General features: G+C 37.9%; 1 protein-coding gene across 1 annotated transcript; it reads right to left on the bottom strand.

Moving 5' to 3' along the window:
* Positions 1-8,906: 8,906 nt before the first annotated feature.
* ADAMDEC1 (ADAM like decysin 1) lies at positions 8,907-24,637 on the bottom strand (the record flags this gene model as incomplete). Its single annotated transcript, XM_081135230.1, has 14 exons — positions 8,907-8,946; positions 11,047-11,132; positions 13,871-14,048; positions 14,828-14,958; positions 15,670-15,751; positions 16,105-16,274; positions 16,568-16,639; positions 17,539-17,601; positions 17,794-17,980; positions 19,115-19,191; positions 20,887-20,965; positions 21,725-21,798; positions 22,665-22,759; positions 24,550-24,637. 14 exons carry the CDS (start codon positions 24,635-24,637, stop codon positions 8,940-8,942), a joined length of 1,389 nt encoding a protein of 462 aa, XP_080991356.1. The 3' UTR covers positions 8,907-8,939.
* Between the last annotated feature and the right edge of the window lie 3,357 nt (positions 24,638-27,994).

Raw genomic sequence — 27,994 nt, 5'->3', positions numbered from 1 at the left:
TAGCCTATAATTTATTCTCACTCTCAGGTCACAGCTTTCTGTGTCTAAACTAATGTTTGGACTCACAGTGCCCCTTTGATACTGAAATCTGTTTCAGGGTTCAAAAAAAAAATCAGTGAACCCTGAAACAGATTTCAATATCAAAGGGGCACTGTGAGTCCAAATGCCAGACAAAAGTAGGTTTTTACAAAAAATTTTAAATTTTATATTTTTATTGAATTTATTTGGGTGGTATTGGTTAATAAATTTATATAGGTTCCAGGTGTGCAATTCTATAATACACCATCTACACACTGCTTTGTGTGTTCACTACCTCAGATTTTAAAGATTAGAAAAGTATGGGGATGTTCTGTTCCCTTCTTATTTCTCTGCTGCAAATCAGTGAAGTGACCTCTCGTAAAAGGTTCTCTAATCTGCTCCCACCTTGGTTTCCATGACCAAGGGTTTGAGGTTGTAGATTCTGCTCATTGCTTAGTGCCAGCAGGATCAGTCCTTTCCAGAATAGTTAACCAGGAGTATTTTTCTTGGAGGCCTCCCAGCTCTAAGCAGAGCTTGCTGCCAGCTCCTTTTGGCTCCCTCACCACCCAGATACCCTTGAGGCTCGGCCTCCTGAGCTCCCTCTCTCCCTCTTTTCCTCGCCTCTGCTCTCTCTCTTCCTCTAGCCAACAGCGTGGCCAGCAGCCCCATGGTGGTGAAAGCACAGGAAGGTGACAGATGATAGAGTTTATGTTTTAAGTCAGAAATAAGAAGCAGCCCACTCTGCAGACCCAAAATGCTTATTCTTGTCCCACCTTTGTAAGAGAAACATGAAGAAAAGGGGAAGTAAATCCAAGTAAATGAAGAAGATAAAAATATTGTATTCAAACTGCAATAGTAATGGCCAAGCTTCACAAAGGAACAAAAAATCAGCATTGTCTGTCCGATCTTAAAAGAAATGTCATTATAAAGTATTCTGAAAACACATTAATTGACTGGAACTCGTAATTCTCTCTGCAGAAACCAATTTCTACCTGTGAATTGTGTTTAAGTGCATTGAAAAGAACATTAGATTCAGAGTCAGGAGCTCTCTGTTCTCCTGTGACTAATTCTGCTCCCTCGGGCCAATTACTTATTTTCTGGGTCCCAGAGTCTTTATTTATAAATTGGGACTGTTAACCTGTCTGATGTCTTAAGACATTTTTTTTAACAGCAGGATGCTATGTTTCCATGCTTTTGCTGATTTCCTTCCCTTTTTCTAAGACCTCTTCATTGATTTGGGGCTTTTATCACTATCATACTTTTTTATGTCTAACCATAGATTTATCAATGAGCATAGTAAATGTCATGGAATAACTACAACAAGAGTCATAAAGGATCAACTCACTCTGCCACCCAAAGGGACAAAGTTATTCCTGGGGAGTGGCAGACCCAAAGTAGATAGAATGTATAGTAATCTCACCTCCGAATTCTGATTAACCCATTACCTAGCTAATGACCTTGAGCAAATTACTTAATATTCCTAGAGTTTTCATTTCCTCATGGAAAACTAGGGCTCATAGTACTTCCTACATAGGGTCACTGTGTAGGTTAAGTATGATAATGAAAAATGCATAACACATAAATAACTCTCAGTTTTGTTGAAGGATTGACATTATTTTCCACCTTCGATTTAACTCTGTTTCATAAGAGCCTCATGAAATACACTAAATTTAGTAAGGTCAAAATGGTTTAAACAAGATAGACTTAGAGGCAAATGGTGTCAGAATATAAAATGAAATGCAATATAATAAGATTTTCTCATGTTGGATAAGCAGGCCCAAGGTGACAGCACTGGCTATTCTATTCCTAAATCCCATATTCCTATAAAACTATGTCATGCCTCCTCCTCAACAAGCTGTCATTTTCTTCATCTATTAACAAATTATAGTAACTCTCTCGACCTCACATGCCCTTTCAGCCACGACAGTATTTCTGATTCCTTTATACCAAGGCCCTCTCACAGAATTATCTGTAGTCACTGTCTCTAGTACTTCCTTCTCTCTTTAATCCACTCCAGTCAGGGACAAGAGACACTCTCTTTTGTCCCCAATACTTGACTGAAATTACTCATCACGGTCACCAGTGATCTCCAGATTTTCAATTCAACGGTCAGTTCTCAGTCCTGATTTTATTTCTTGGTCAGTTTGACTTGTTATTTGACCCTCTCTTTTTGGATACGTTTTTCTTACTTGGCTTCCAGCCCAGCTGCTTCTCCCTCGCTAGCTGCTCCATCTCACTTGAAGTTCTTCCCTCATTTCTCCTAGTACCACTGACCTCTAAACATCAAGGGCCCCCGTCTTACCCTCTGAACTTATCCTCCTTTCTGTCTATATGTATTCCCTTGGAGATCTTACCAAATCATATGACTTAAGAATTCCTGTTATGCTGTTGACTGCCAAATGCATAGGTCCCGGAAATATGGGTTTTCCTCTTCGGTTGTCTATTTGGCGTTTCCATTTTGATGTCTGGTGGGCATCACCACTTTAATATATACAAAAGCAAAACTCCTGATCTGCACCCTCAAAACTGTCCCTACAAATATCTTGCTCACCTCAGGAAATGACAATGCTGTCAATCAATGGGGCTACTCAAGACAGAAACCGTGGTGCTATCCTGGGCTCGCTCTTTCTCTCACACTCCATACACAAGTTGCGTTGTGAGGAAATCTTGTTGGCTCTTCCTTTAGAACAAACTAGGAATCTAACCTCCTTTCATCTCCCCCACTGCTTCTGAGAACAATCCACACTCATCTCTCTCCTGGATTACTACAACTTCCTGATTAGTGCTTTTACTCTTTCCATCTTTGCTTCTCCTCCATAGTCTGTTCCCCAAAAGTAATAAGTCATGCTTTTAAAATGGAAGCAACGCCATGTCATCCCTCTCTTTAAAATATCCCAGTGGCTTACCATGTAACTGAATAGAAGCTAAATTCCTTGTAATGATTTATAAGTCCCACACTCTCTGGTGCCCTGTTCCTCTTGAACACCATCCCTCACTCTTTCCTTCAGCTCTGTCCAGCTACTCAGTCCAGAACAAATATACCAGCATGCTGTCTTCTGCTTCCGGTCTCCATCCTCACCTTTTTTATGTTCTTTCCTCAAATATCATGCTTTCATTAAGATCTCTGCACACTTTGTTTTAGATTGCACAACCCTTCATACAAATACATCTAAGCTCTCCATATCCCTCTTCCCACTTGGCCAATGAAGACTAAGCACCTGGTCAGTGAAGGCTTTTATTTTTGCGCTTGTTTTTCATCTATCTACCTGCACTAGAATGCAATGTAGATAATGTTGCCTGTTGTTCAGTGTTATTGTTACTGGGAAACTCCAGTTGAGTTCGGGCTGCCCATCGCTGTGTCCAATTCAATGAAGGTAGGGTTGAATCATATAAGGCATTTATTGAGAAGGCCAGCCAACCAAGAAGACAGGGGGCTTACAACCATCCAAAACCTATCTTAGAGCATGGTGCAAGGGACAAGATTATAAAGGGGAATGGGGTAAGCTGAGGCTGGGAACAGAATGCAGCTACGTGCAGCCCCAGAGGCCCGCAGATGTCAGCAATTGTTCTTGACTAATCTGGCGATGCACGAACAAAATGGTGCTGAGTCTTATGGTCAGCACATGTTCTGTGCCTCTAGGTTTATGATTTTGTTCTTATTGCCCTGTGGGTTTGCGCCCAAACATAGACCAGTCTGCTGAATTCAAAGGGAACACAAAAGGTCTGGAAAGGACAAACTTGTAACAGTATATCATACATCATACTATGAAATAAGCACAACTAGTTCTACAATCAAACTATAAATCATAATATTCAGGCTATCACACGCCATCATTATGTCCCCAATGTCTAGAATAGTACCTCACACAAAATAGACTCTTGATAAATGCTTTTAGTGGAAATTAAACATTTTTTTAAGGATATTGTCTTTACAGTTCATATTTTTTATTTAAGAAACTGAGTATTATCAATGAATGTCTGAGACTCTTCCCTCTTTTCTTTCTGAAGAGGATATCCTAGAAGCATGGGTGGCCAAATGTAAGGAGAAATAACTTATTATGTCCAGACATTTTTTGTAAAATATTTAAAGGTTAGCAAAAAAAAAAAAAAAAAGTAGGGCCTGATCATTTGCTTGGTTGGCTGCTCAGTTCTTGGTGTTCTTGCCCTTTTATCAGCACCCTGTGTGAGTTCTCCCACGTAGCTGGCTCGCCTTTCATCTTCCTCCAGATTCAGCTGAACACCTTTTTCAAGGTTGATTGAACAGAACTTAGAGTATACTAGTCAGTCTTTTGTGGCTTAATCATATTCTTCATTTCATGCCACCCTTCTCCTCCAATTTGACAAATACAATAAATCACTCTCTGGGGCGAGGGGCCATCTCCTGCCAACCTTTCCTGAAACCACACACCTCATGCCAAGTTTTTCACCATACTTCTGTTACCCACCATTGAACAGCTGTTCTTTCCTTTCCCTGACTCTTAACACTCTGCCTACCTCTGCCCTACAATGTGTATGTTGGTGTGTGAGAAACTTTGAACAAGTTTTCTCTCTTTTATCTGCGTGTTGTTTTTAGACCAGATGTAGTGAAGTCTAAGATACTTGCTAAGTTTGTTTAGATCTCAGTTAAGTGATATATCTGAAGTCCCATGCCCTCCGTCTATTACTTCTCTCAAACACTTGCAATGGCAGGAAGTATTAGTAAAATTTTCATCTTATCTTCTGAAATATGTGCACGCCCTTTGAAGACAGAGGCCCTGGCTAATATTCACATGCCTCCTGCAGGGTCTAACAACTCCAAGCCTTGTACACTGTTGGGACTCAATAAGTAGATTAAGGAGATTAATTTATCATAAAAATTGCTGCACTCAGTTTACAGAATAGATGATAAACCTTATAAATTTATTGTGACTGAAAAAAATTCCTCTACCACTCTAATTTTTCTGAAAACTCAAGTTTTCTGGGTCTTTGTATAGCTAACACAAGGCTGCTTAAAAGCCTGAGTCACCTATGATCGGGAGCTAGGCAAGACCATCAAATACTAAGAGCCAAGACCGTATAATTATTTCTAATAGTTTGGATGTTCATCATGCCTTCCTTCTGAAAATAAGAATGACTGTGATAGCATCTCTACAGTCTGCCCATTGCTTTCTCCCACAGTCGTACCTTCCGGCACAGCTGGGTCTCTGTGTGCCTGTACTAGCGGCACTCCATTAATCATGGGCAAAGGCTGGGCATGGCTCTCAAACTTGTGCCAGAAAATCCCCACAGCCAAGGCTGTCTCCTCACAAAGACAAAGTTAAGGATGGGATATTGGCCTTCATATATTCCTGAACTCAGAATGCACAATTTAAATCAGACTTGAAATTAACCCTACTACCTCATGATGAAATAAGACATATACCCTGAGCAATCACACTATCAGGTGATTGCTCATTAATTTTTAATAATATATGGTAGTTATACTTTTGACTCTTCCAAAACTTAACTACATCAGTTGTCCCTAGGTATCGGTAGGGGCATTGGTTCTAGGGATACAAAAATTTGAGGATGCTCAAGTCTCCTATATAAAATGGCAAAGATCAATGTATACAGCTAGCCCTCCACATCTGTGGACTCGCAACCACAGAGAGTGGAGGAGGGGTGCAAGTGGAGTGGATAATTGATCATGTCTACATGAAGAAGCCTCCATAAAACCCCAATGATAAGGGTTTCAGAGAGCTTCCAGATTGGAGAGCACATCTATGTACCACTAGGGCACATCAGCACCCCAACTCCACAGTGACAGAAGCTCCTGAACTCTGGACCCTCCCAGACCTCGTCCGATGTCTCTCTCCATCTGACTGTTTGTCTGCATCCTGTACCACATTCTTTACCAAAATAGTAAATGTGTTTCTCTGGTTCTGTGAGCTGTTCCAGAAGATAATCAGATCCAAGGGGAAGGAGGCCATGGGAACTTCTGATTCTTAGCCAAGCTGGACAGAAGTTGTGGGTAACCTGGGGAACCTACTCTTTGAAATTGGCATTTGAAGTGGGACAATCTTGTGGGACTGAGCCCTTAACCTGTGAGATCTGATGCTACCTCCAGGTAGATATGTCAGAATTGAGTTGAACTGTAGGACATACTGCTGGTGTCACAGAATTGCTGATGTGGGAAAACCTCCCACACATTTGGTGACCAGCAGTGTCAGAACTGAAGTGTTCTGTGTGAACGTAGAGGAGAAAGGCAAGTGAAGAGAACTCTAGTTTTATTTTCCAATACACAAGAGAATGGCTAAAATGTAAAAGGAAGTGACAATGCTAACTGTTGGTGAAGATTTAGGACAACTCAAGTTCTCACATATGACTGATGGGGATGCGAAGTGATGAGATTCTAGAAAACACCAAGTGTCCAGGTATATCTAGCTCCCTTTCATATGCTTCCTTGTTTGCCTCTTCACCGGAAAGAAAGTATAATTAGTCACCATCCTCTGCACTGAAATGTTTTTACATGCTGTTATTTTATCTTTTTAAATTTATACAAAACACTGAAAAGATGATTTGGTGTTATAACTATTTAAATATGTGGACAATTTTCTTATTATGATTTTTAGCTGTTAGTTTTTCTTATTAGTTTCTAAAATATACAAAGAATGAATATAATTTTCAAGTGCTAAAACTCCAGTATACTGCCCTGGAAAAAGAATGTCATATCTGAGGTAAACTCCAAGCATTCATTTATTTGCTGTGTGACACTGGTTAGCTCTTTCTGAATGTTAATATTATCATCTTCGAAATGGAAAAATGACTAACGTGAGTGTATGAAAATTAAATAAGATGATATATGGCAAGGACCTAGGACGGTGTCTAATAGCTATTAGACTAAATGTCCTTCCTCATTTAATGGATCCTAAATACACCCTATCACTCACATAAGCCCCCACTCTGCCCTGAGGTACTCCCACTCTAGGCCAGGTGAAGGTTGAAGCCTAAAGAGAACAAAAGACAGAGGAAAGAGGCATTCACCCTTTTGTTTTTCCTGCCTGCTTGAATTAAAATATCTCATCTCATCTTCTGCCTTTCGACTGAATTACGCCATCAGCTTTCTGAGTCTCCAGTTTGCAAATGTCAGATTGTGGAACTCCTCGATCTTTATAAACACGTGAGCTAATTTGTCATAATCAATGTATCTCTCATGTATATCATATAAATCCAGAAATACGTATTTTCTGTTTCTCCGTATACATCTGACTGATAAAGGTTTTACTATAATGTATTTAATTATAAATTTATGCAGGTTGGTTTTCAGGAATGTCTGTGCTTCCAGCTCATGATATTCCTGAGAAGTTAACAGTTGGCACTAACCAGCCAGTACAAGCTGTCTCCAGTGCACCACTGGCTGCAATCCTTGCCACTCAGGCAGTTTTACTATAGGAAGCCTCTAGCTAACCCGGGGGGGGGGGGGGGGGGGGGGGCGGCACATATGCCTAAAGAAACTTTTTCCCTGGAGGAATTGGCTGGAAGTTTATATCAGACCAGTGGACAGAGGAGATAAGCCAGGCCCAGGGGCTGGAGCTTGGCTATTGGCGACTCTGACCCCAGTGCCCACTCCACTGTGACACTGGTAGTGCCAAACCCACCAATAACAGTGAGGCCCTGAAGGGGGGAGACAGCAGTCAGGGCCTCCTGAAAAGCTGTTCCTTTCAGAGCCCAATCTTTAGAAGCATGTCTAAATCCCTGTTCTTCTAGCACAGGCATCAATGGACATTTTAGTAATTTAAAAAAAATAATAATTGTCTAAAAGTATTTAGAGAGAGAAACCTCAGAGAGAAGGCTAGTCCTCTTGTGTGACTGGCCTCAAGTCATTTCATTTTGAGCATTAAAAGACAATGGGGCCCCAGCCGGGTGTCGCTCAGAGGTTGAGCATAGACCTAGGATCCGGGAGGTGACGGTTCGATTCCCAGTCAGGGCACATGCCGGGGTTGTGGGCTCCATCTCCAGTCGGGGGCGTGCAGGAGGCAGCCCATCAATGACTCTCCCATCATTGATGTTTCTATCTCTCTCTCTCCCTCTCTTTTCCTCTCTCTGAAATCAATAAAGATATAGTAAAGTAAAAAAAAAAAAAAGACAATGGGACACAGAGAGAATGCCCAGAGGGAACACTGTCTAATTATGTAGGCTTTAACACCTAACACAAACCTACAACAAAGCTTGGAAATATTCATTTTAGAAAATGACCACAGAGAAAGCTTCAAAAGGTGGTTTTATTCATTGGCATTGTGGTTCATTAAATCCATAGATGAATAAAGTATTCCTTGATGGCTGAATTAAAATGTAAGTAATGCAGACCTCTCAAAATTAACTTTGTCAGTGATAGTGAAAAGATTATGCATGATACAATTAAAAATGTTTATATTTAATTAATCTTGACATGATATAGAAAAATACCACAGTTCTAAGAGCAAGGCAAGTGGAAGACAGAGGAGTTGTAAATGCCCCATGAATCACAGGCTTCACTCATCAAATCACAGTGTTTGTTTTTTGTTTGTTTTTCATGGATTATAACTAATCAAATGAAAGTGGAGTTGAAATACAAGTCCCCTGTACTTTTACAATTCTGGACTCACTCTGAATAATCCCACAGTGCATTTTAAGGTGTTTTGGTCAAGAGCTAATTTCTTTGGTTTTTCCAAAGAGCAGAGCCAAACAACAGCCTCATGATCCTTAAAAATGTGTTCAAGATCAGGTCTTAGAAAACAGGCAACTTCTTTAAGTACATCTATTTACCTGTGACCTGGATTGGTGAAACTATAGGAAGGGTAATGACAAATAAAAAGCAAAATATATCTAAGTGCGAAGGTGAACATGCACAAGAATCCTGGTATGTTCTGAAATCTTGATGCTTGTCCTGGCAAGAAGCATCTCAATGAAGGAGATTTTTTGATTCAATCACTGATTAAAAGAGAAAAAGTTTGGAAGCCATGGTTAGCATAAATTATAAAATATTATGTAATCATGATAATGAACATTTATAGAATTTAAATAATACTAGCAACCCTACTGAGAGACAATATCATTCGATCCATTTTATAGTTGAGAAAATTAATTACAAGACTTGGCTTAAAGTGCCACAGCTCATTTTGGGTGGAACTAAGAAAAGAACTGAAGTTTTCTCCTGAGTCCAAGTTCAGTTCTCTTCGCCTGTTACTAAATTGTCGATCTGGCCCAGCCGTGGGACATGCCCACCTATCATTCCAAGCCCTGAAAGCATTGGATGGATATTTTTTGAAATGCTACCCTCCAGCCTCTGTGACAGAATTTGAAGACAGGCACAGTTTCCAGAATTCCCTGCAGAGTGGCCCACAAAAGAGTTCCAGCGAGCAACGGGCACCTTGTAAATAAGGGAGTGGAGCTCCTTGTCCTTGACCTTGCCGGTCCTTTCCTGAGGAAGCCACAGCCTGCAGCGACTGAGTTGATTATTTGCATAATCTCTCTCCCATTTCAGTCCAGAAGAGATTCATGAGAGAGGGGAAGGAATGACGTCTCCCCCCACGATTTTTCCCAAGTCTTTCCCCTAGGTATGATTTTTTGTTATTATTTTTAGATTCAGAGACTATTTTTTCACTGAAAAAAGTACCATATTCAGAGCACTTGGATTCCCTCGTCTAGCTCATATGAGATTATATAAAACACAAAAATACTATGTGGATTGTCCTTTCATGAGACACTTTAAAAGGAATAGTCTTTTCCACCCATTTGCCCACCTCTCTGGCAACCACCAGTGTGTATCTGTATCTATGAGTCTGTTTCTGTTTTGTTTTGTTTGGTGGAAGGAGAATAAAAGGTACAAACTTCCAGTTATAAAATAAATAAGCCACAGGATGTAATGTACAGTACAGGGACTAGAGTCAATAATATCATAATAACTTTGCAGGACAGCACACGACTTATCGTGGTGATCACACTGTGAGATATATATGCTGAATCACTAAGTTATGCACCTGAAACTCATAAAATATGTAGGTCAACTATACTTTAATAAAAAATAAAAAAGTAAAATACATTTTTAAGAAAGAAAATCATCAAATCTTACTGATTTCCTGACTACCTCATGAATTACAACTACCAGCTCTTAACCAAGAGTAAAATTTGTTCATCAATCAGGGCTTTTTTGAAATGAACTTATCAATAGAGTTACAACATGAGCCAGCTATCCCTCTCCTGGGTATCTACCCAAAAAACTCAAAAACATTTATTCGCAAAGATATCTGCACCCCTGTGTTCATTGCAACACCATTCACGGTGGCCAAGACATGGAGATAACCGAAGTGTCCTGTGATTGAGGACGCGATAGAGAAGATGTGATGCATATATACTACCGAATATTACTCAGCCATAAGAAAGGAGGAAATGCTGCCATTTGCGACAACATGGGTGGACCTTGAGGATATTATGCTAAGCGAAATAAGTCAGTCAGAAAAAGCTAAGAACCATATGATTTCATTCATGTGGGATATAAAACCGAAGCTCAAAGACACAAACAACAGTCTGGTGGTTGCCAGAGGGAAGGGGGTGGAGGGGTGGTAAAGGGTAGAGGGGGCCAAATGTATGGTGACAGATGATTTGACTTTGGGTGGTGGGCACACAATGCAACACATAGATCATGTATCATAGGCATGTACACTTGAAACCTATATGATCTTATTAACCAATGTCACCCCAATACATTTAATTAACATAAAATAAAATGAACTTTTCTTCTCTTATCTGAGCTGTCATTAAACTCATCACTACCTAACAGAAATGTGTCCAATTTTTAGCACATATTTCAACAGTCCTAATCTCACAGATGACAAAGTAGCCATTTGCTCATTCGTATGTTATTTATGTTCATAATGATGGCTTATTGTTCCTTTCTGAAACTGAGTCACTTTTTAAATGTGAAATAAATTGTGGTTTAATGTATTATAGAACTCAGTGTCACATCTTTCTCAAATATGAAATAGAAGTGAGAAAATATTTGAGATCAAAGAAAGAAAATAAAGGTCTTACTTCGTATGGTTCAGAGTCTCTTCTCCACAGCCAGCGCCAGGTTTTATCCTGCAGGTCGTGGCCTCACAGCAAGGATTGGGACAGTCCTTTAAAGCACACACACAACGGGAAAGTGGGTTCAGCAGTTTCCCCCAGAGAATTCTGGTGCGAGGAGGCAATAAACCTTCCCTTTTTAAACTAAATTACTCTGCTACACAAGTTATAGTGGAAATGACCAAGGAATATTAATAATAAAAAAAATTAAGAGTAATAAAAACTACCTCTTAAAAGGACAAAAACCAGAATTATCCAAGAATCACTCCAAATAAATTTGTCTTAGGATATCATGTAATTTAAAACTTCAAGAGACTATTTCTATACTATACAAACTGAAGAGAGAGGAAAAAAATATTTTAAATCTTCAATTTATTTTACCAAGGTTGCATAATTCTGATAATGAGAACTGGTAATGAACACACACACACACACACTTCTTGTTTATGAATTTAAATGCAAAAGCTTGAATAAACTATTAGTAAAGCATCATTTTATTAATATAATAACTCTCTATTACAACTATGCAGTTTTTTTCTCACCAAGCGTGAGGGTGTCTCAACTGCACAGAACAGAGTAACATAATTCATCACATGAAGAGACTCAGAAAGAAAACAACTTTCATTGTGATAGATGCCAAAAATTAGTTGGTAAAAATTCAGTAGCCATTATTGCATTACTTAGACATATGTAAGTAAACTGTGAACAGAACTATGTATCACCATGATGAAGAAAATCTGTCTGATAAATAACAAAAACATATCCAATAAAATAAAGAATAAGACAAGGATTATTTATAGTTTATATTTATATGGGAAGCCTGATAAATGCTATGAGACGAGAAAAAGATAGGAAAGTGTAATAATTGGGTAGTATAAATCACATTTTCATTATCTGTATGTGATAAGGTTCTCAACCTAGAAAAAAACATAGGATCAACTCTAAAAATATTGGGCAAGTCACTAAGACAGCTGTTTAAGATAATCAAATAACATAAAAAGTGATAATAAATTAGAACCTAAAATAAAAATAACATTACACATACTAATACAAAAAAAAAGAACATACTTTAGAATTCAAAATGTTCCAGAATTACAGGAAGAACTTTATATATAACTTTTCTGGGGCACTTTCAAGGCAAATTGTCTTTTAAGAAATACAATGTGAAAATGCTAGTGGCCTTCAGAGTGAAATGTGGATTTAATGCATTTCAATCTGAATCTCAATTGTATTTGTAGACAAACTGACAAAAAAAAAAGCAAGAGTTATATGGGAAAATAAACATTAAAGAATTGCTATGCAAATTCTGGATAGATAGATAGATAGATAGATAGATAGATAGATAGATAGATAGATATGAAGAGACCATTAAAGATATTAAAATGCATTGTATATTACAATCATTAAAATAACATGATGCTTGTATTATGATATTTAGACAGATAGAATGATTAGTTTTAAGACCTAGAAAACACTTAAATATGTACATAAAACACACACACACCCAAATGGCACATCAGGTCATGGGAAACTGGATTAGTCACTGAAGAATACTATATAAAGTATATGTACTATGTATGCCATTTGCCTGCTGAAAGTAGAAGTACCTAGGATCATGAACAACTTCAGTTGCCTTTCACCTGAGAAACGTATGGGAGTGTAAGCAAATAAGAATGTGAAACTCAAGTCTAACTAATTTATAAAATAGTAAATCATTTTAAAATTCCATATCTCATTACCATTAATGAAACATTGGCAAAATGCTTTATGAATCATTAAGTTGCACCATGTAATCTTCTAATACAATTCAACAGGTTAAAAGTTCTGAATAAATAAAGTGAAGCACAGAGATAGTTCATGCCTTCCCCTTTTTAACAGAACCTCTTAAAGTAATGGATAAATCTTGGGCTTCAATGGGCTCACTAATTACTAGTTTTGTATCCTGGAAAGGAGTTACTCAGCTTTTCTGAGCCTCACTGCTTCTCCTCTAATTTGGGATCATAGCAAAACCTATTTCATAGGTTTGTTGTGAGTCATAAAGGAGATGATATATATAAAAGCATTTTGTAGACTGACACAGAAAATTGCTTCAAATATTAACTCAATTTTTAGTCTTAAAAGTGAAAGATTGCTAAAACAAACAAACAAACAACAGCAGAATGCTCTCTTGTAGAAACTTCGTGCAGGATCGCTATGGAACATTCCATCGGAGACAGTCTGTAGAACGCACTGATGCCTCGAAGGCGTCAGGTTTCAGACACTAGCAGACTGACAGTAATTATCTTAGATATTCACTGCTAATAACCCACTTTTTACAAGTTTATGCCCTTATTCTATTTTCGCTTTCTCTGTTTTATTTACTGCCTGGTATACAGATTGGCTGGATGAGGGAAAGACAGCTCTCTCTATGGAGAGGACTTCCATCTAGATCTGTAATGGTGATTGCTCCATAGATGACCAACTGTGACTTCCTGTGGCATAGGATTGCTCACTGATGTATCTAGGAAAGCTCCTAAGTGACACACTCTAGTTCATGACTTACCTCTTTATATTGAACTTCATACAATCAGGTCATAGTAGTATCCTGGCTTTTGAAATGCCTTTCGAAAGATGCCTAAAATCAGCACTAAGAACATAAGTGCAAGTCTTCTTTTCACTATGATTCCAAGCTTGTCTTTAGAAGAAAATTTCCCCCAAAAAAACTTTTTTTTTTAGAAAAGGAAAAGGGAAGAACACAGGTATGCCACAATCATTTAATAATAAGTTTTTTAAACGGTGGGTATTGTCATACCTCAGGAGGGCCACAGTCGCATTCTTCCCCTACTTCCAGAAGTCGGTTCCCACACACTGGCTTTGTGATTATACTTTTGGGATCTGGTGCTTGCAGCAGGCACTTTGGTTTTTTAGATAGCATGTATCTTTCAAAATGTGAGCGGCAGGATTTACTGAAATCCTTCGGGAATTTTGAACTGTAACCAGAAAAGAAGATCAGCAATATCACTATACACTGTGATAAATTAACTTGAAAATCTGACCTGTTTAAAAATATTACCTGGCTCAATGGAAATTCCCAATTTCGTGCCTGTTTAGGCCTGCACTGTGTTATATGTGGAAGGCGACAGAGCGTGCACACTCTGCTGGTTGGAAAACTGTTTTCCTAGCCACCCAGTGGTAGGGCTGGAGGAACTGAAACTCCAGCCTGGACTCAGTGCTGTCCTAATTGGCAGGAGCTCCCTCAGCTGTTATCTTTGGCTTATTTAGCCATCAAGTGTTGAGAAGTAAGTGATAACAATAACTTAGTAAAAGGAAGTAATTGCAGACTTAGGGGTTCTATGGGTGTATTTCTGGTCCTATGAGCACTTCAAGAGCTAGTTTTATTCATTTATTTTATCCCAAGTCCTTGCAAAGTCTCTGGCATCAGAAGGTAATTAATAACAGAAAAGTGGGTGGATTGATTGATTGATGGTAAGGATAGTTGTCATCATCTTCATTAGATGCATATTTTTGAAAATATATTATTTGAAGTTAATATTATTTTAACTTAAAATAACATGGTCACCATACTTAGGCTCTATCTTGGTATAATTTTGGAAATCTTAAATAATGAGCCTAATAGCTGGTAAAACTTGTGCATCACACACATACACACACACACACACAAAATGCACATCCAATTATAGAGACTACATCTGAATTCTTTATGATTTAAGAAATACATATTTGTTCCTGTAGGGTGACAAGGTCTCACCTCAGATACTGATTCATCACACAACTCCCAGAGGGACACTTGGTGTTATATGGGACATCAGGCATACCAAGGACATGGCCCAACTCATGTGACATCATTCCTACAAGAGCCACACTATTCTTTTTCCTAGCCTTGGGAAAAATAAAAACATCTGTTACTTCATTTTTGATTCAGTTTATTCTTAATTGTTACCAATGTTCAGTAGTAAAACGATAGTTGATAGTTTGACAAATAAAAATGAATTAGTCATTAGGTTCCTTTTCCTGCCATTGGTTATTATAAAGAGTTGAGTAAACATTTGAAATGAGTGGCTCCTGTAAATCAACCATTGAGTCAGTTCTTAATAAAAATTTGCTAAACTAATGATAATTTCTTAGCAAACCAGTTATATTAAGGTAACTACATTCTTCAAAGGAAGTATTAAAAAATGCCATACTATGTATTCAAAGGCCTCTGAAGACTATTGACGTTGGTAGTGCTTGGCCACATCACACCAACGTGCACCTTGTCTGACCTCTCTGGCCATCAGTCCTGGGGATGTTAATTTGAAGTTGGCTCAGGTCACAGAGAACACCTGAATTTCCTTTCTCTCCCAATCTTCTTGCTTTTACTCCCCAATACCAACTGAAGAGTTAAGACTTCTGGGAGAGTCAATGAAAGGAAATATTCTGTGCTGTAATCCAAGGAACCTCCAGTGTAATGGTCTACCAGTAGTTTTATTTCTACTTTTCTTTATTGGCTCAGCAAATGCCCATTGTACTAACTCTATTCTATGTAAGGCATTATGCTGGTCCTCACAGAAGATATAAAACCACAGGGAGCTTTACTATAGGTTTACAAACCTCAATAACAGCAACCGAAGTTGGGGAACACAAGGAATTCAAAGCTGCCAGTCCTATACGGTGACTGTTGAAGGTAATTCCACTGTGTGAAAGATACAGGTACATTGTCACAATCTGAGTCTTTGGAACCATTCAATTATGTTTTAGATTTCCCTTGTTGCCCTACCCTTTTTATATTCACTAGGCCCCAGAAAAACTTATGCTATTCCATAGAATTATAATGACTGTAGATGCTTGTCCCACATCCAAGAATCCATTTTAGTGATCTGACACAAATTTCCAGTAATCTCACAAGTGAATTGCTAAGGGTAGAACTCCAAGCTCTCTGATAAGTGATTGGGAATATATAACTGAACAGTAATATCTGCCAAGGGACCTTTGGGATAATTATCCACTCTGCCTACATATGCCTGGCCCTGGCCAGTGTTCGCTCACCTGAGTAGCTGAGCATGGTCATGGGGCTTCATTTTCCCCAGGTTAGAACGATGCCAATTCAGAAAGTTGTTAAAGGTGATGCCTGTGTTGGGTTCCACCTTTATCTTATCACCATCAGACCAGATTTCCATACCTACCAAGGCCACTTGAACATCTATGGTGTTATAAATCTGTGGGAAGACCATTTTCCTTCATTAAAATTTTTGAGATTTCTTTAGTGTTTTAGATCCTTTGCCGACCACAAATAATGGATAAATGTATCCCATTTTGAAAATAGAAATTCTAGAAGTTGCCTTTGCTACAGTATATATGATTTTACCTTGATGTTTTCCTTGTCTGCCAAGTTTCTCAAAACTGCTGAACTTAAACCACTGTGGCCCTCCCAACTCCTTATCTGGTGAAACTGTAGGGAAGCCCCAGGTCCAATGTGGAAACACACATGTTTACAGGACAAATATCTTACCACATTGAGTAGGTTCATCACATCAAACAGAAAGCTTCTTATTAAAGTTAGATTTCCCTTAGAGGAGTTATACTGTAAAATAAAAAAAATGCAAAGTATAATTAAAATCTCAAACTATAGTGAAAAAGTTAATGGAGTATAACAGTTAACATTTTAAGAAAAAATACATATTTTAATGTAACAAATGTCCCTTTATTCCATGTCTACCTTATATAAGATTCTGAGTTTCAACAAATTGTATTTCAAATGTAAGATTTCCTTGGTAAGATACAAATTAGGCATTGATATAAAATTTTAGTTTTTTCATTTTTACATTAAATAAATCAAATTAATGATTTAAATGCTTTAAACCAATTCAATATTATTAAAATTTGAGCCCGGCTGGGCGTGGCTCAGCGGTTGAGCATCGACCTAGGATCCAGGCGATCGGGGTTCGATTCCCAGTCAGGGCACATGCCCAGGTTGAGGGCTTGATCAATGATTCTCTCATCATTGATGTTTCTGTCTCTCTCTCTCCTTCTCTTCTCCTCTCTCTGAAATCAATAAAGATATATTTTTTAAAAAAAATTTGATTATAAAGCAAATTTTTTAGAAGCACTGATTCTAGTAATTTTAAATATAGAAATAGAACTTGTAAAGTAGATGTAGTTTTGTGTCTACTTTATATTTACATAATATAGTAAGCATTTAAAAATGTTTTAATAGCCCATTCATTTTCTTTTTCATTATTGTGGTTGATCTCCCATAGCTACCTGGTATTAAGCATATTTCTAATATCTGACTGTTTTGGCAGCAGATGGGTATTAAAGGGGGAGGGGGAGCAAAAACTGTTGTTGGCAGCAGGCAGAGCAGATAAGACAATCAGGAGGACAAGCTCTGCATCGTCACCCAGAATAGTCTATTGCTGTGTTTGCTGATAAGAAAACTTAAAAGTTGACTTAACTTGACAAGAAGCACATATTCATACTCACAAAGGCATTATCCAGCACCAGGAAGAGGTCAATGTATTTCTCCGCCCGAAGAAAGCGTTCTTGCTTTACAAAGAATAAAAGAACATTGTTAATCAGTATGTTCATCCTGAAAGTTTGAAGAGCTTACAAAGGGGTTTATTTTTTCTTCAGAGGGAAATTAAATTGCTGAATAGATAAATAAATTATAGGCTTTCCCTATACCAGTCATTGCTGAGACAACTGAAGTAAATGATGACATAGGAAAGCTGCACTTACCTCTTGGGCATCGAGTGACCTAGAGGTTCGAATGGGGCGGCGTTTTCTGCCAACAGATCTTCCACCACAGGTGTGGTTGGCCGAGTCTGGCTCCTCCTGCTTATACGTGAGGACAGCGTGTTCCTCTTGGTCTGTGCTTTTCAGAGGCTTTATCATATATCTTTGGTCGCGATGTGTAAAGTATCCCCTGTGAGACACGGAGACTCATATTTGAGGACTCTCTGCCACAGAGTCACATGCCCTGGCCAGAATGGATTAACACCTCTCCCTCAACCCCAAGCTCATACATACAGTTCTTATTCATCAGCTTTTGGCTAATTTAAGGGATAATCAGTATTTGTCAATGCTAAAATAGAGCCTGTACTATTTACCCAGAGAATTGTGAACAAGAATTACTAAGATGAAGAATTTATATCACGAGCTCAGGAAAATGTGCCCATAGTTTATTTATACATTTAGCAAATATTTCTCGACAGGTCTTAGGAAAATAATGGAGAATGGAGTAAAGGAGCATGTAGATACCAGGAGCCCTGGAGAAGAGAAAGAATGATGAACAGATCAGCCGGAGGAACAGTGGTTAAAGCGTTCCACTTTATAGTGATGAAATTCACTCAGAAATAGAAAGTTGAATCCATTCGGTGGAACATTACACATCTTTCATGACCACTCAAAATGCCGTCTATGGAGGCATCTTATGCTAAGGGAAAAGCCTCTTGGCACCATGTGGCATGAACTATTTTGGAAGAACAATTATGTGTATTTTATTTCATATTCCAACCACATAGAAGGCGTATTTGTCTATATGCATAAAAGGCTGCAAACAAGACGAAACGTTAATAGCAGCGATCGCACAGAGGTACAATTTCACGGTGGTTATTTTCTTCTCTGTTTTTTCTTACTTTCCAAAATGTCCATAACTGCTAAGAATTACCTTTTGAGTAAGGAGAAATAACACACACACACACACACACACACTTTGTTAAAAAGAGTGTTTCACCACAATTGCAGGGTAGACCCTTTGAGAGAATCAAACCGAATGCTTCCAGGCGGTGGGATGGGTACACATCAAAGTGGATCAGATGCCACGAAGGCCCAGCGCACAACACCTTGTTGAATTGCTGCCAGGACTAACTTTTGCTAGACCAGCAGGTTACGAAGCGACTGCAAGGGCGTTGTTTTATTCTTCACTTTAACCACATGCTCAGCGTGTTGTGGATGGAGAACCTTTCTCCAAGGTGGTGAAGGACACGAGGTCCAGGAAGGCCCATTCTGTGTAGTGAAATGCTGCTTGATGTTGAATATTTTAGGGAGTAGCTCTCACCTCAGCCCATTACAAGTACTAATGCTGGCAACGGAATTCTTTTCATTCAGGATGTAGCCTTTGTAGTAGCAGTGCTCCTAAGGTTGGAAAAAAAAGAAAAAAATTAACTGCAAGAATAAAGGTATCACCATTTTGGTGGAAGCTATTATCTTGAATATGTAGGAAAGGTCTTCGAATAGTGACTGTGGCCAGACCAGTTCCCAGAAACAAAAACAGTAGAAACCTTAGAGACTTATGAACTGCTCCCCTGCCGACCCGGGAAACTCCTATTGAATGACTGAGCTATCTTTCTGGTATTAATTGGCACTAAAGAAAAGCCCAGGGAAGTGGAACTAAGTGGGCTCATGGTGAAAGCGGACGCTGCATCTGAGAGGCAGCCAGCTTGCCTGGGATCTACAGTGCTCCCAGAGAACACTCAAGGTGCGGGACAGCTTGGGAGAATTTGACTCCCCTTTGCTGAGTCCCTGACAATGTGCGCACCATGTCAATAAAACCTGGTACACATTTTTCTAGATTCTGTCCTCAAGATGCCACACTATCACTCCTGAGCCCTCTTAGTAATTGATCCCACTTACTACATTAATTGGTGCGTTAGTGGAACTTCTTTACCGTCATCAAAACCCCTGAGAATTTGTCTAAAACTAAAGATTCAGACATGGTTAGTGATCCATCTAAACAAAATAGGGGTCACTTGTGTAGCATAATCTAAGAAAGCTGATGAATAATCTCTTGTTCAAAATACACTGGCTTGCCCAGCCGGGCGTGGCTCAACAGTTGAGCGTCGACCTAGGATCCAGGAGATCGGGGTTCGATTCCTGGTCAGGGCACATGCCTGGGTTGTGGGCTCGATCCCCAGTCGGGGGCATGCAGGAGGCAGCCGATCAATGACTCTCTCATCATTGATGTTTCTGTCTCTCTCTCTCCCTCTCTTTTCCTCTCTCTGAAATCAATAAAGGTATATTAAAAAAAAATACACTGACTTGTCTCAGGGTCTGACAATCCATCTGTGTTTTTCTTTCGTTTGGAAGAAACCTTGTTATCCTAACTTAAAAAAGGTATCACATTAAAGTATCAGCCACAGCACTTGAGCATGAATTAATTTATCTGATACTTTCTTTGGAGGTCCATGTTAGCAAAATTCCAGACAGATACCCATGAGGTGAGAGCTTTCATGTGAGTAGCAATGAAAGAACCATTTTGTGGCAGAAGTCTTAACTGTGTGTTTTTTTAAGAGGTATACATACTCGGGGTGCTATAGGATGGCTCTGAGAAACTTGCTTAGCTTGGTAGAACGCCATGATTAAGCCTTTTAGTAATTTTTCCTGTTCCTCCTTTGACCTTGATTGTCTATGACTGACATCTAGGCCTTGGCACTATTTGTAGGGTGGTGGCTTAACCAGATAGAAAATTATATTAATTCAATAATAATTGGTATTCCATTGCTGACCTCAGGAGAAGTGCATGTATCATCAGAAAATACTAAATAGTGTCAGGACATTTCAAGACCTACAGGCGAGAATATGTCTCACCTATCGATAAGGTGGCCTAGGAGTAAAGCAGACTTAAGATTGCTTCAAAAAATGCAACACTGCGATGCCTCCTAGGACTCCTGCCTTTTAAAAATGCTGACTATGATTTTTTAAATCTGTCATCTCGTTGGATAGGTAAGCACCTTGCTTTCAAGTTCTTCAAAATTTTAAAGTTGTTCTTGGATTTATGAATCTTATAAGTGGCAGATCCAGAAAGAGTCCTAGAAAGCATCCAGAACCTACCACGTTCTGAGGGCGTGTGGTGATTTCCTTTCCTCCGGGTGAGTAGTAAGTTTCAGTGTAGTCTGGCCCCAGGAGATGCCTGCAGAGAGCAGAGAGCTGCATAATACACTCGCCGTGGTAATCGAGGCTAAAATTCCTGTAATGATCTCCAGGACTAAAGGAGTAATAATGTCTACACTGAGCAGGAGCCGGCATTCTCACTCACTGATCTTTTCCCAACATTGGAACTCTGCTGCTGATGCAAATCAAAGCATTAGCTAGCTAGTCCTGCTGGATCCGAGGGAAGGCATGCCCTCAGCTGCCTTTTAACTGAAGATTTTTTACCTTCAGAATGGGTTATTTGGGGATTCTTTGCACAAGGGACACATCCTTCACAGGGTTTCTGAAGGATGCAGGGTCACAAATATGCATAAAGGACCATTGCATTCCGAGAGAATTTTACTGAGTTTTTAGAACTCGGTGGAGCCCCATTCCTGGGATCTATCTCAAGGCTGTGTGCCCTGAATGAACCTTGGACATACATTCTTATAAAAGTAATGGAAAGTCACGTCAAAGGTTTAAGTTTATCTGGGTAGAAAAGAATTTCAGTAAATTCCAAGAAGCATCAAGGAAGAGAGACACTTGTAGGAGCAGCTCTCTTCGTTTTACACTTTGCATGTTACTTCCTAGAAAAGCCTCAATATTTCTGAGATATCATTAGCATGAATGTATCTCAAACACCTAAAACCCAATATACTTGACCTTTATCTCAAATCACACTAAATAAAGTCTCGAGACTTATTTTTCCACATTCTCTTAATACAATCCAGTGATTAAACTTTCAGAAAATACAACTTACTTGCGTTTTTGTAGGTAGAGAATGACTTCTCCATTTAATATAATCTGATACTGAAGTTCAGGTTCATATCTTTCCTTAAAAATGTAATGATATAAGGATATCAATTTATATTTCTGAGTCCAGCTAAAATAATCATAATATAATGGCATATATTACGTAGAAGGGTAATTGCAAGTCCATGTGAGACAAAAGCAGCTCTCCTATGTCTTCATAATGTGTAAAATTAAACATAACTTGTGTATTCAGATGGATTTCCATAAAGTACAATAACACGGTAATAATACTTACAGATTAAACTAACTCTAATATGTGAGATAGGAGCTAATCATTGGCCCTGGGCACAGTATACAGCCCTCTATATCCTAACGGATCACTAATGAGTTAATAATAAGGCATATATTATGATAAAACTAAACCAAATACACTAAAGAAAATCAACCCCAAATCTATGAATAATTAAATTAAGTAAAAACTATAAAATGAGGGAAATATTTGCAATAATGTAATAGTCAAAAAGTTAATGTCCTTAATAAATTTTAAAAATCTTGTTAATTAATGAGGTAATGTTGACTTCTCTGTTATAGACAAAATAGTCAAGGAAAATGCAATTCAGTTGGGGAAGGGGATGGGGGTAGGAAAAAGGGTTTGGGGAGCTTGGCAAGAAGAATCTTAAATGATGCCTGCTTTTCGGAGCTCCTTTCTTTTCTCCCCCCAGAACCTTGGAGAAATGCCTAAGCAGCTTTATTCTTTCTAATCAAGTAAAGCAGTTAACTCCCTTTCTGCTGCTTAATTGTAAAAGCATTCTGAGAAATCCTATGTTCTTTGCTGGATAAAGATTAAACCATTAGATGTTGACTGTGACATCACTTCTATTAGTAAAAAGGCTCTTTATTGTCTCTTCAGCTGATTGTAAAATCCCACAGTCACTTGCATTACTTACCTCTTTACCAAGCGTCTCTGTCTGGTTGATCTGTAGTTTTTTAGGACGAACTACTTTGTAGAGTTCTAATTCAGGTGTTTGTCTTATGGCTATTGCTAGAGAAAGAGAGATGATAGTGATACAAAATATTGAAAGCATTTAGTTTTGATTGGTTTGTTAAAATGGCCTGGAAGACTGGATTCTTATTGAGAAAATAAACATGAAAAACAAGTTCCTCCTTCTATGAACTTTGATAACAAGGGTTTTTCTTTTTGCTCTCCACTCCCCTGACCCTTGATTCTGGAAAAACATAATGAGGATGGAACAATGCTTTGGATATCTCTCAATATAGGTAAACTCTAGGCCACCAAGCCCAGAAAGGGCAGGTTTTGGATTAGAACACAGCTTAGGGGAGCCAGAAATTCTGCCTGTGGTAGTCCAGTTTCTTCTTCCTCTATTGTCCTCTATAAAATTGTGAATTTTTCTTTTAATGTTCTCAGAGATCACTGTATTCCTTTCTATGTACTTTGCTCTCTATGGTGCAACCCCTGACTAACCTCCCCTAAAAAAATCAAGTATTTCATAGACAGACAAATCTTCATTTTTAGGAAAGGTTCTACTAACAGTTATTTTACTTCTCAGTGCAACAATAAACTATGATTACTTTCAGGACTTTAGATTTCACAGGAAATAATGTTTTTGTTACTCTCTACTGGAACAATTTTAAAGGATCAGAGAGCCAGAAGAAAAATATTACATAGCCTAAAAATGTTCCAGGTTCACCTGGAATTACATTATATAGACTATTTCTTGTTTTGCTTGCCTATAGTAGGAAAATAACTGATATTGGAGCTAAATATGTGGTCTTCAGTCCTAGCTAAATGACATTGCAAGTGACCCCTGTGAAAGTCACTTCAATTTCTATCAGTTTACTTACCTAAAGTAGAGGTTGGTATAAGAATTAAATAGCATAAAGTATATAAAATTATTTAATGCCAGTCTAGGAAGTTGGCAGGCACACCTTTATCCATTTTTTTCTTTACTTGTTCAATCATCAATATAAGGTCTCTTTTAGTTTTAAATGTCCCCATTTTCACAGACAAGTGTCTATGCTTAGAGACAGCTTCTCACTCAGTGTGACATTCAGTGTGAACTTAGAGACACCAAGCAATTCTATACCTGGCTAATGTGGACAACCTGAAGGGAAGGAGTAAATCATAAAGTCTCTTCTAGTCAAACCCCAAAGTTCTGCTGTGATGCTCTCCTAAGAATAATTCATTACATATGAAGAAAAGGAAGTTTATAAATATATTACTAAAAGTCCTTATCAAAAGAGAATATTAATCCCATTAGTGGAAAGAGTTGTGAGATTGAAATTAGAGTGAATTTAAGTAATATGTAGTCCCAACTCTAGTACTAATTGGTCAACTGGTCAATTAATTTTTAGTTTTGCCTAATAATGCAATTCTAATTTTACTTAAGAGCTTTCCTTGTCATCTACCCTAATGCAGCATTTGGATAAATTGTGTCTTTAGATAAATGATTGTCTTTTTATGTAGTAGAAATATTGTTATTCAAGATAACATTGAAGATAGTTAGAAAATTCTAGAATTTTGGTCTGGAAGTTAATTCTCTGCTGTAATTTGGGGCTGTGTGTTTTAGAAAACAAAATATAGAACTTGTAGGATTATTGAACTAGAAAAGTTTAGAGACATCCTGATTAAATTATTATGCCAATCACAACACCGTGACAATGAACACAATTTACGTAAATTGAGTAAGTATACCAAAATACAAACAGTAGTGACATTTGCGTCATCTGAGCATGTCATTTTCTTAAGGGTATTTAAAAAAATGCATTAAATAAATTGACTTTTGTATAAAATGTCAATATATTAGGGCTTACCTTCAGTTTGTACAATGAGCCAGAGGACAGAAAGCAGGACCAAAGACATGTTGGCAACTGCAGGTAGCTGAGAAGTCCCACACAGCATGAAGATGTGGTCTCCCCAGCTATTTATCTTCTCCTACTTATTACAAATTGAAAAATAATATAAATCTCAAACTTTATTTGTAAGAGTGGGATATGTTTCCTAATAGTGTTGAGGTTTGCAGAGAAATTGCAGTGTCGAGGTCATGAGAATGTTCTTCATTGATGAGATGTGTTTATGTCTGTGGTTACAGCCTGTTAAGAATCACTTCCCGACAGCTGCTGGTCCTAGTGCTCCTGTAACTGTGGAAAAGTACCAACTGAGACGCTGATGTCCACGTACATATTTGTATACTCATCAAACTGACCCATCACCCTTGCTCCTCAGTAACTCTACAGAAAGTGTAGGGTTAGAAATTTAGAAAATATATCAGTAGTCTCTACGTATTTTGAGAAACTGGTACAGAAAACACAAAATCGATAAAACAAGCACCAGGCAAAGTCTTAACAAGCTAGCATATTGTAATCTCTCTGCCCCTCAGTCTTCTTTTCTGTGAAAATGGGACGATGATAACAATACTTACCTCAAACTTCTTATAAAATTCATGAAAGGTGCCATGGCTGGGTGGCACCCAAAAATTGAGGGTTCGATTCCAGCCCAGGACACACCTGGGTTTCCGGTTTGATATGCCATCGGGGCTCATGTAGGAGACAACCAATCAATGTTTCGCTCCCTCTTTTTCCCTTTCCCTCTCTCTAAAAATCAATAAAAACATATCCTCAAGGGAGGATTAAAAAAATTTCACCCAAGGTAAGACATACACATGCATGCACATATGCACATAAAACTGCAAAGATATGTGCACATGTAATTCTCTTGACAGTGTTAACCTCAAACATATTATACTGCATATGAAGTATGTTTGAAGTGCAGCATGAGTTCTACTGCAGGAAAATAACAATATTTTTCTGATTTAAAAACATTTTCTATGGTCATAAATATCAAAAGAGTATACTGAGGGGAAAAAGTTGATCACCCAATGGCCCAACAACAAGAAATGACTTCTGTTAACATTTTGATAATTTATTGACATCTCTTTTCTATGCAGTAATAAAAGGAAAAACATACAATTAAATTAAAATTTTTAGACTTTAGTGCTTATTGTATAAAGAGTTTTGAGAACTTGTATTTTTTTGCATAGCATTATGACATGATGTTGGATATTAAGATGTTATTTTAATGACTAGAAAATTGCCTTGTGTGTGTATGTTATGTATGTCTTTGTATGTGTATATTTCTTTGATTACATTCTGATTATTTCTTTTGGATAAGTTACTAGAAATAGTATCATTTAGTTTATTTTTTAATCCTCACTTGAATATATTTTTTCCATTGCTTTTCAGAGAGAGTAGAAGGGGGAGAGAGAGAGAGAGAAACATTGGTGTGAGAGAGACACATCGATCGGTTGCCTCCCACATGCACTGCAACCGGTGTCGGGGATCGAGTCTACAACTGAGATATGTGCCCTTGACCAGAATTGAACCCAAGACCCTTCAGTCCCCAGGCCAAAGCTCTAACCACTGAGCCAAACCGGCTAGGGCAGTATTATTTAGCTTAAAAAGGTAAATCAGTTTGAGGTTCTTGGTGTACATTAACCCAGTACTTCGAGAATTAGCACCAAATTACATTTCCATTTATAGAGTTTTCCCAGTCTAAAAATCTATCTTTAACTGCTGAGCCTATTTTTACTGATACAGTTGGAAGTTGGCTAGCATCTGATTGCAAGTTTTACAGTTACCTCTATGTCTATATGTTTCTTTTGAGTCAGTTAAGTTTTCACTATTATTTTATATTACTTTTGCTGATCCAGAAGATCAACATTCTACATATATTCTATGGTAGTTACCATTAAATTTTAACAAAATGTGATCTTGATGAACAACTCTACCATCAAATAATACAAGACCCTGAAATGGTTTAACTTATCAGCATCCTACCTCTTGCCACCTTACGTATTGTTGTCAAGTATTTTAGTTCTACCATGATTTTCACCCACAAGTTAGTCATGATCATTATTTTTGTGTTTTATGCATATGGCTTATTTGAAATTACTCTCATGCATACCACCTTCTTTGTTCACAGGTCCTTTTAATATCAGTCCTTTTATAATTTTTTTCTTTGTGAAACAAATTCTTTGATAAATCATTTATTAAAGTTCTGTTGGAGTAAGACTTCTGTGCTTTTAAAAAAAATTTTTCAGAGAGTATAATTACCTCACCCTATTCTTTAATGGTAGTTTAGTTGGGAATACAGTTTTAGGGTTACAACTAATGTCTCTCAGGATTTGGGAGCTATTTTACTATCTTGGACAACTATTGCTGCTGCTCTCAGAAATTCTATTTTTAGTCTATTAAATGGATATTAATTTTGCTTATTAAATATACAACCAGTATTGCAGTATAAGTTAAATATTTATTGAGATCATTTTAAATTTGAGTTAATGTTAAATTAATAGTGGTTTATATTAAATTAATATCATTTCTAAGCATGCCAAGATGACCCTTATACTATCCTTACCATTGAGATGTTCCTGCAATAAAGTACAGTAATGGAGATAAATCTACAAACAGATTTAGTTTATACAAATGGCAAACATTATGATTGATACTTGTACATTGTATTCAGGTAGATTTTAGAAGCATAACATTTGGTAAGTAGAAAGAGTCAGGCAATATTAGCTGGAAAAGAAACAAGAGAGAGAAAACTCTATGAGCAAAGCCCTGGGTATGTTTGAAGAACTGCAGTGTATCTTACATAACTTGAATATAACATAAAAAGTAGTAGGTATCTGACATAAAGCTTGTGAGATATACAGGAGCCAAGTGATGGAGAGGAAAATGCTAAAGGCCTTAAAGAAGGGGGCACACATCTGAGAAACATTTAGCTCACGAAATTGTTTGACTTGCTAATGATTGCATGACAACTGAGGGAGAGAGAGAAACCTGGAATCAATTCTAAGGTACAGCTTGAGCAACTATATGACACCTTCCAACTTGGTCAGTTGATAAGAGGTGCACTTTAGTTATAACTCTTAAAGGCAGGAGATATAGCTCCTGGTTTACCCTTCAGGAGCACAGTACCTTGAAGATAATATATGTTCTAAAATGTTCATCAAGCATTTGTACTTGAAAAGCATTTGCCAACTACACTTTCTTCCTGGAATACTGATGCTGTTTATTAGACAGTTGAATATCAGTGTATAAATAAAAACTGTGAAAATAACAGTGAGAAGATTATTTACTTGATGCATCTGGAGGGGTTGAGGAATGATGTATAGGTGCACCCTTATAAGTACAATATCCAAGGGCTGAATAAACATATGACTTAATTTATGATCATGAAACTAAGAAATCATGGCCA

This window comes from Miniopterus schreibersii (assembly GCF_964146895.1).
Source record: "Miniopterus schreibersii genome assembly, chromosome: 4".
In the NCBI taxonomy this organism is placed as follows: domain Eukaryota; kingdom Metazoa; phylum Chordata; class Mammalia; order Chiroptera; family Miniopteridae; genus Miniopterus; species Miniopterus schreibersii.
The sequence above is the reverse complement of the archived record's forward strand: the minus strand, read 5'-3'. Positions and strand labels throughout refer to the sequence as shown.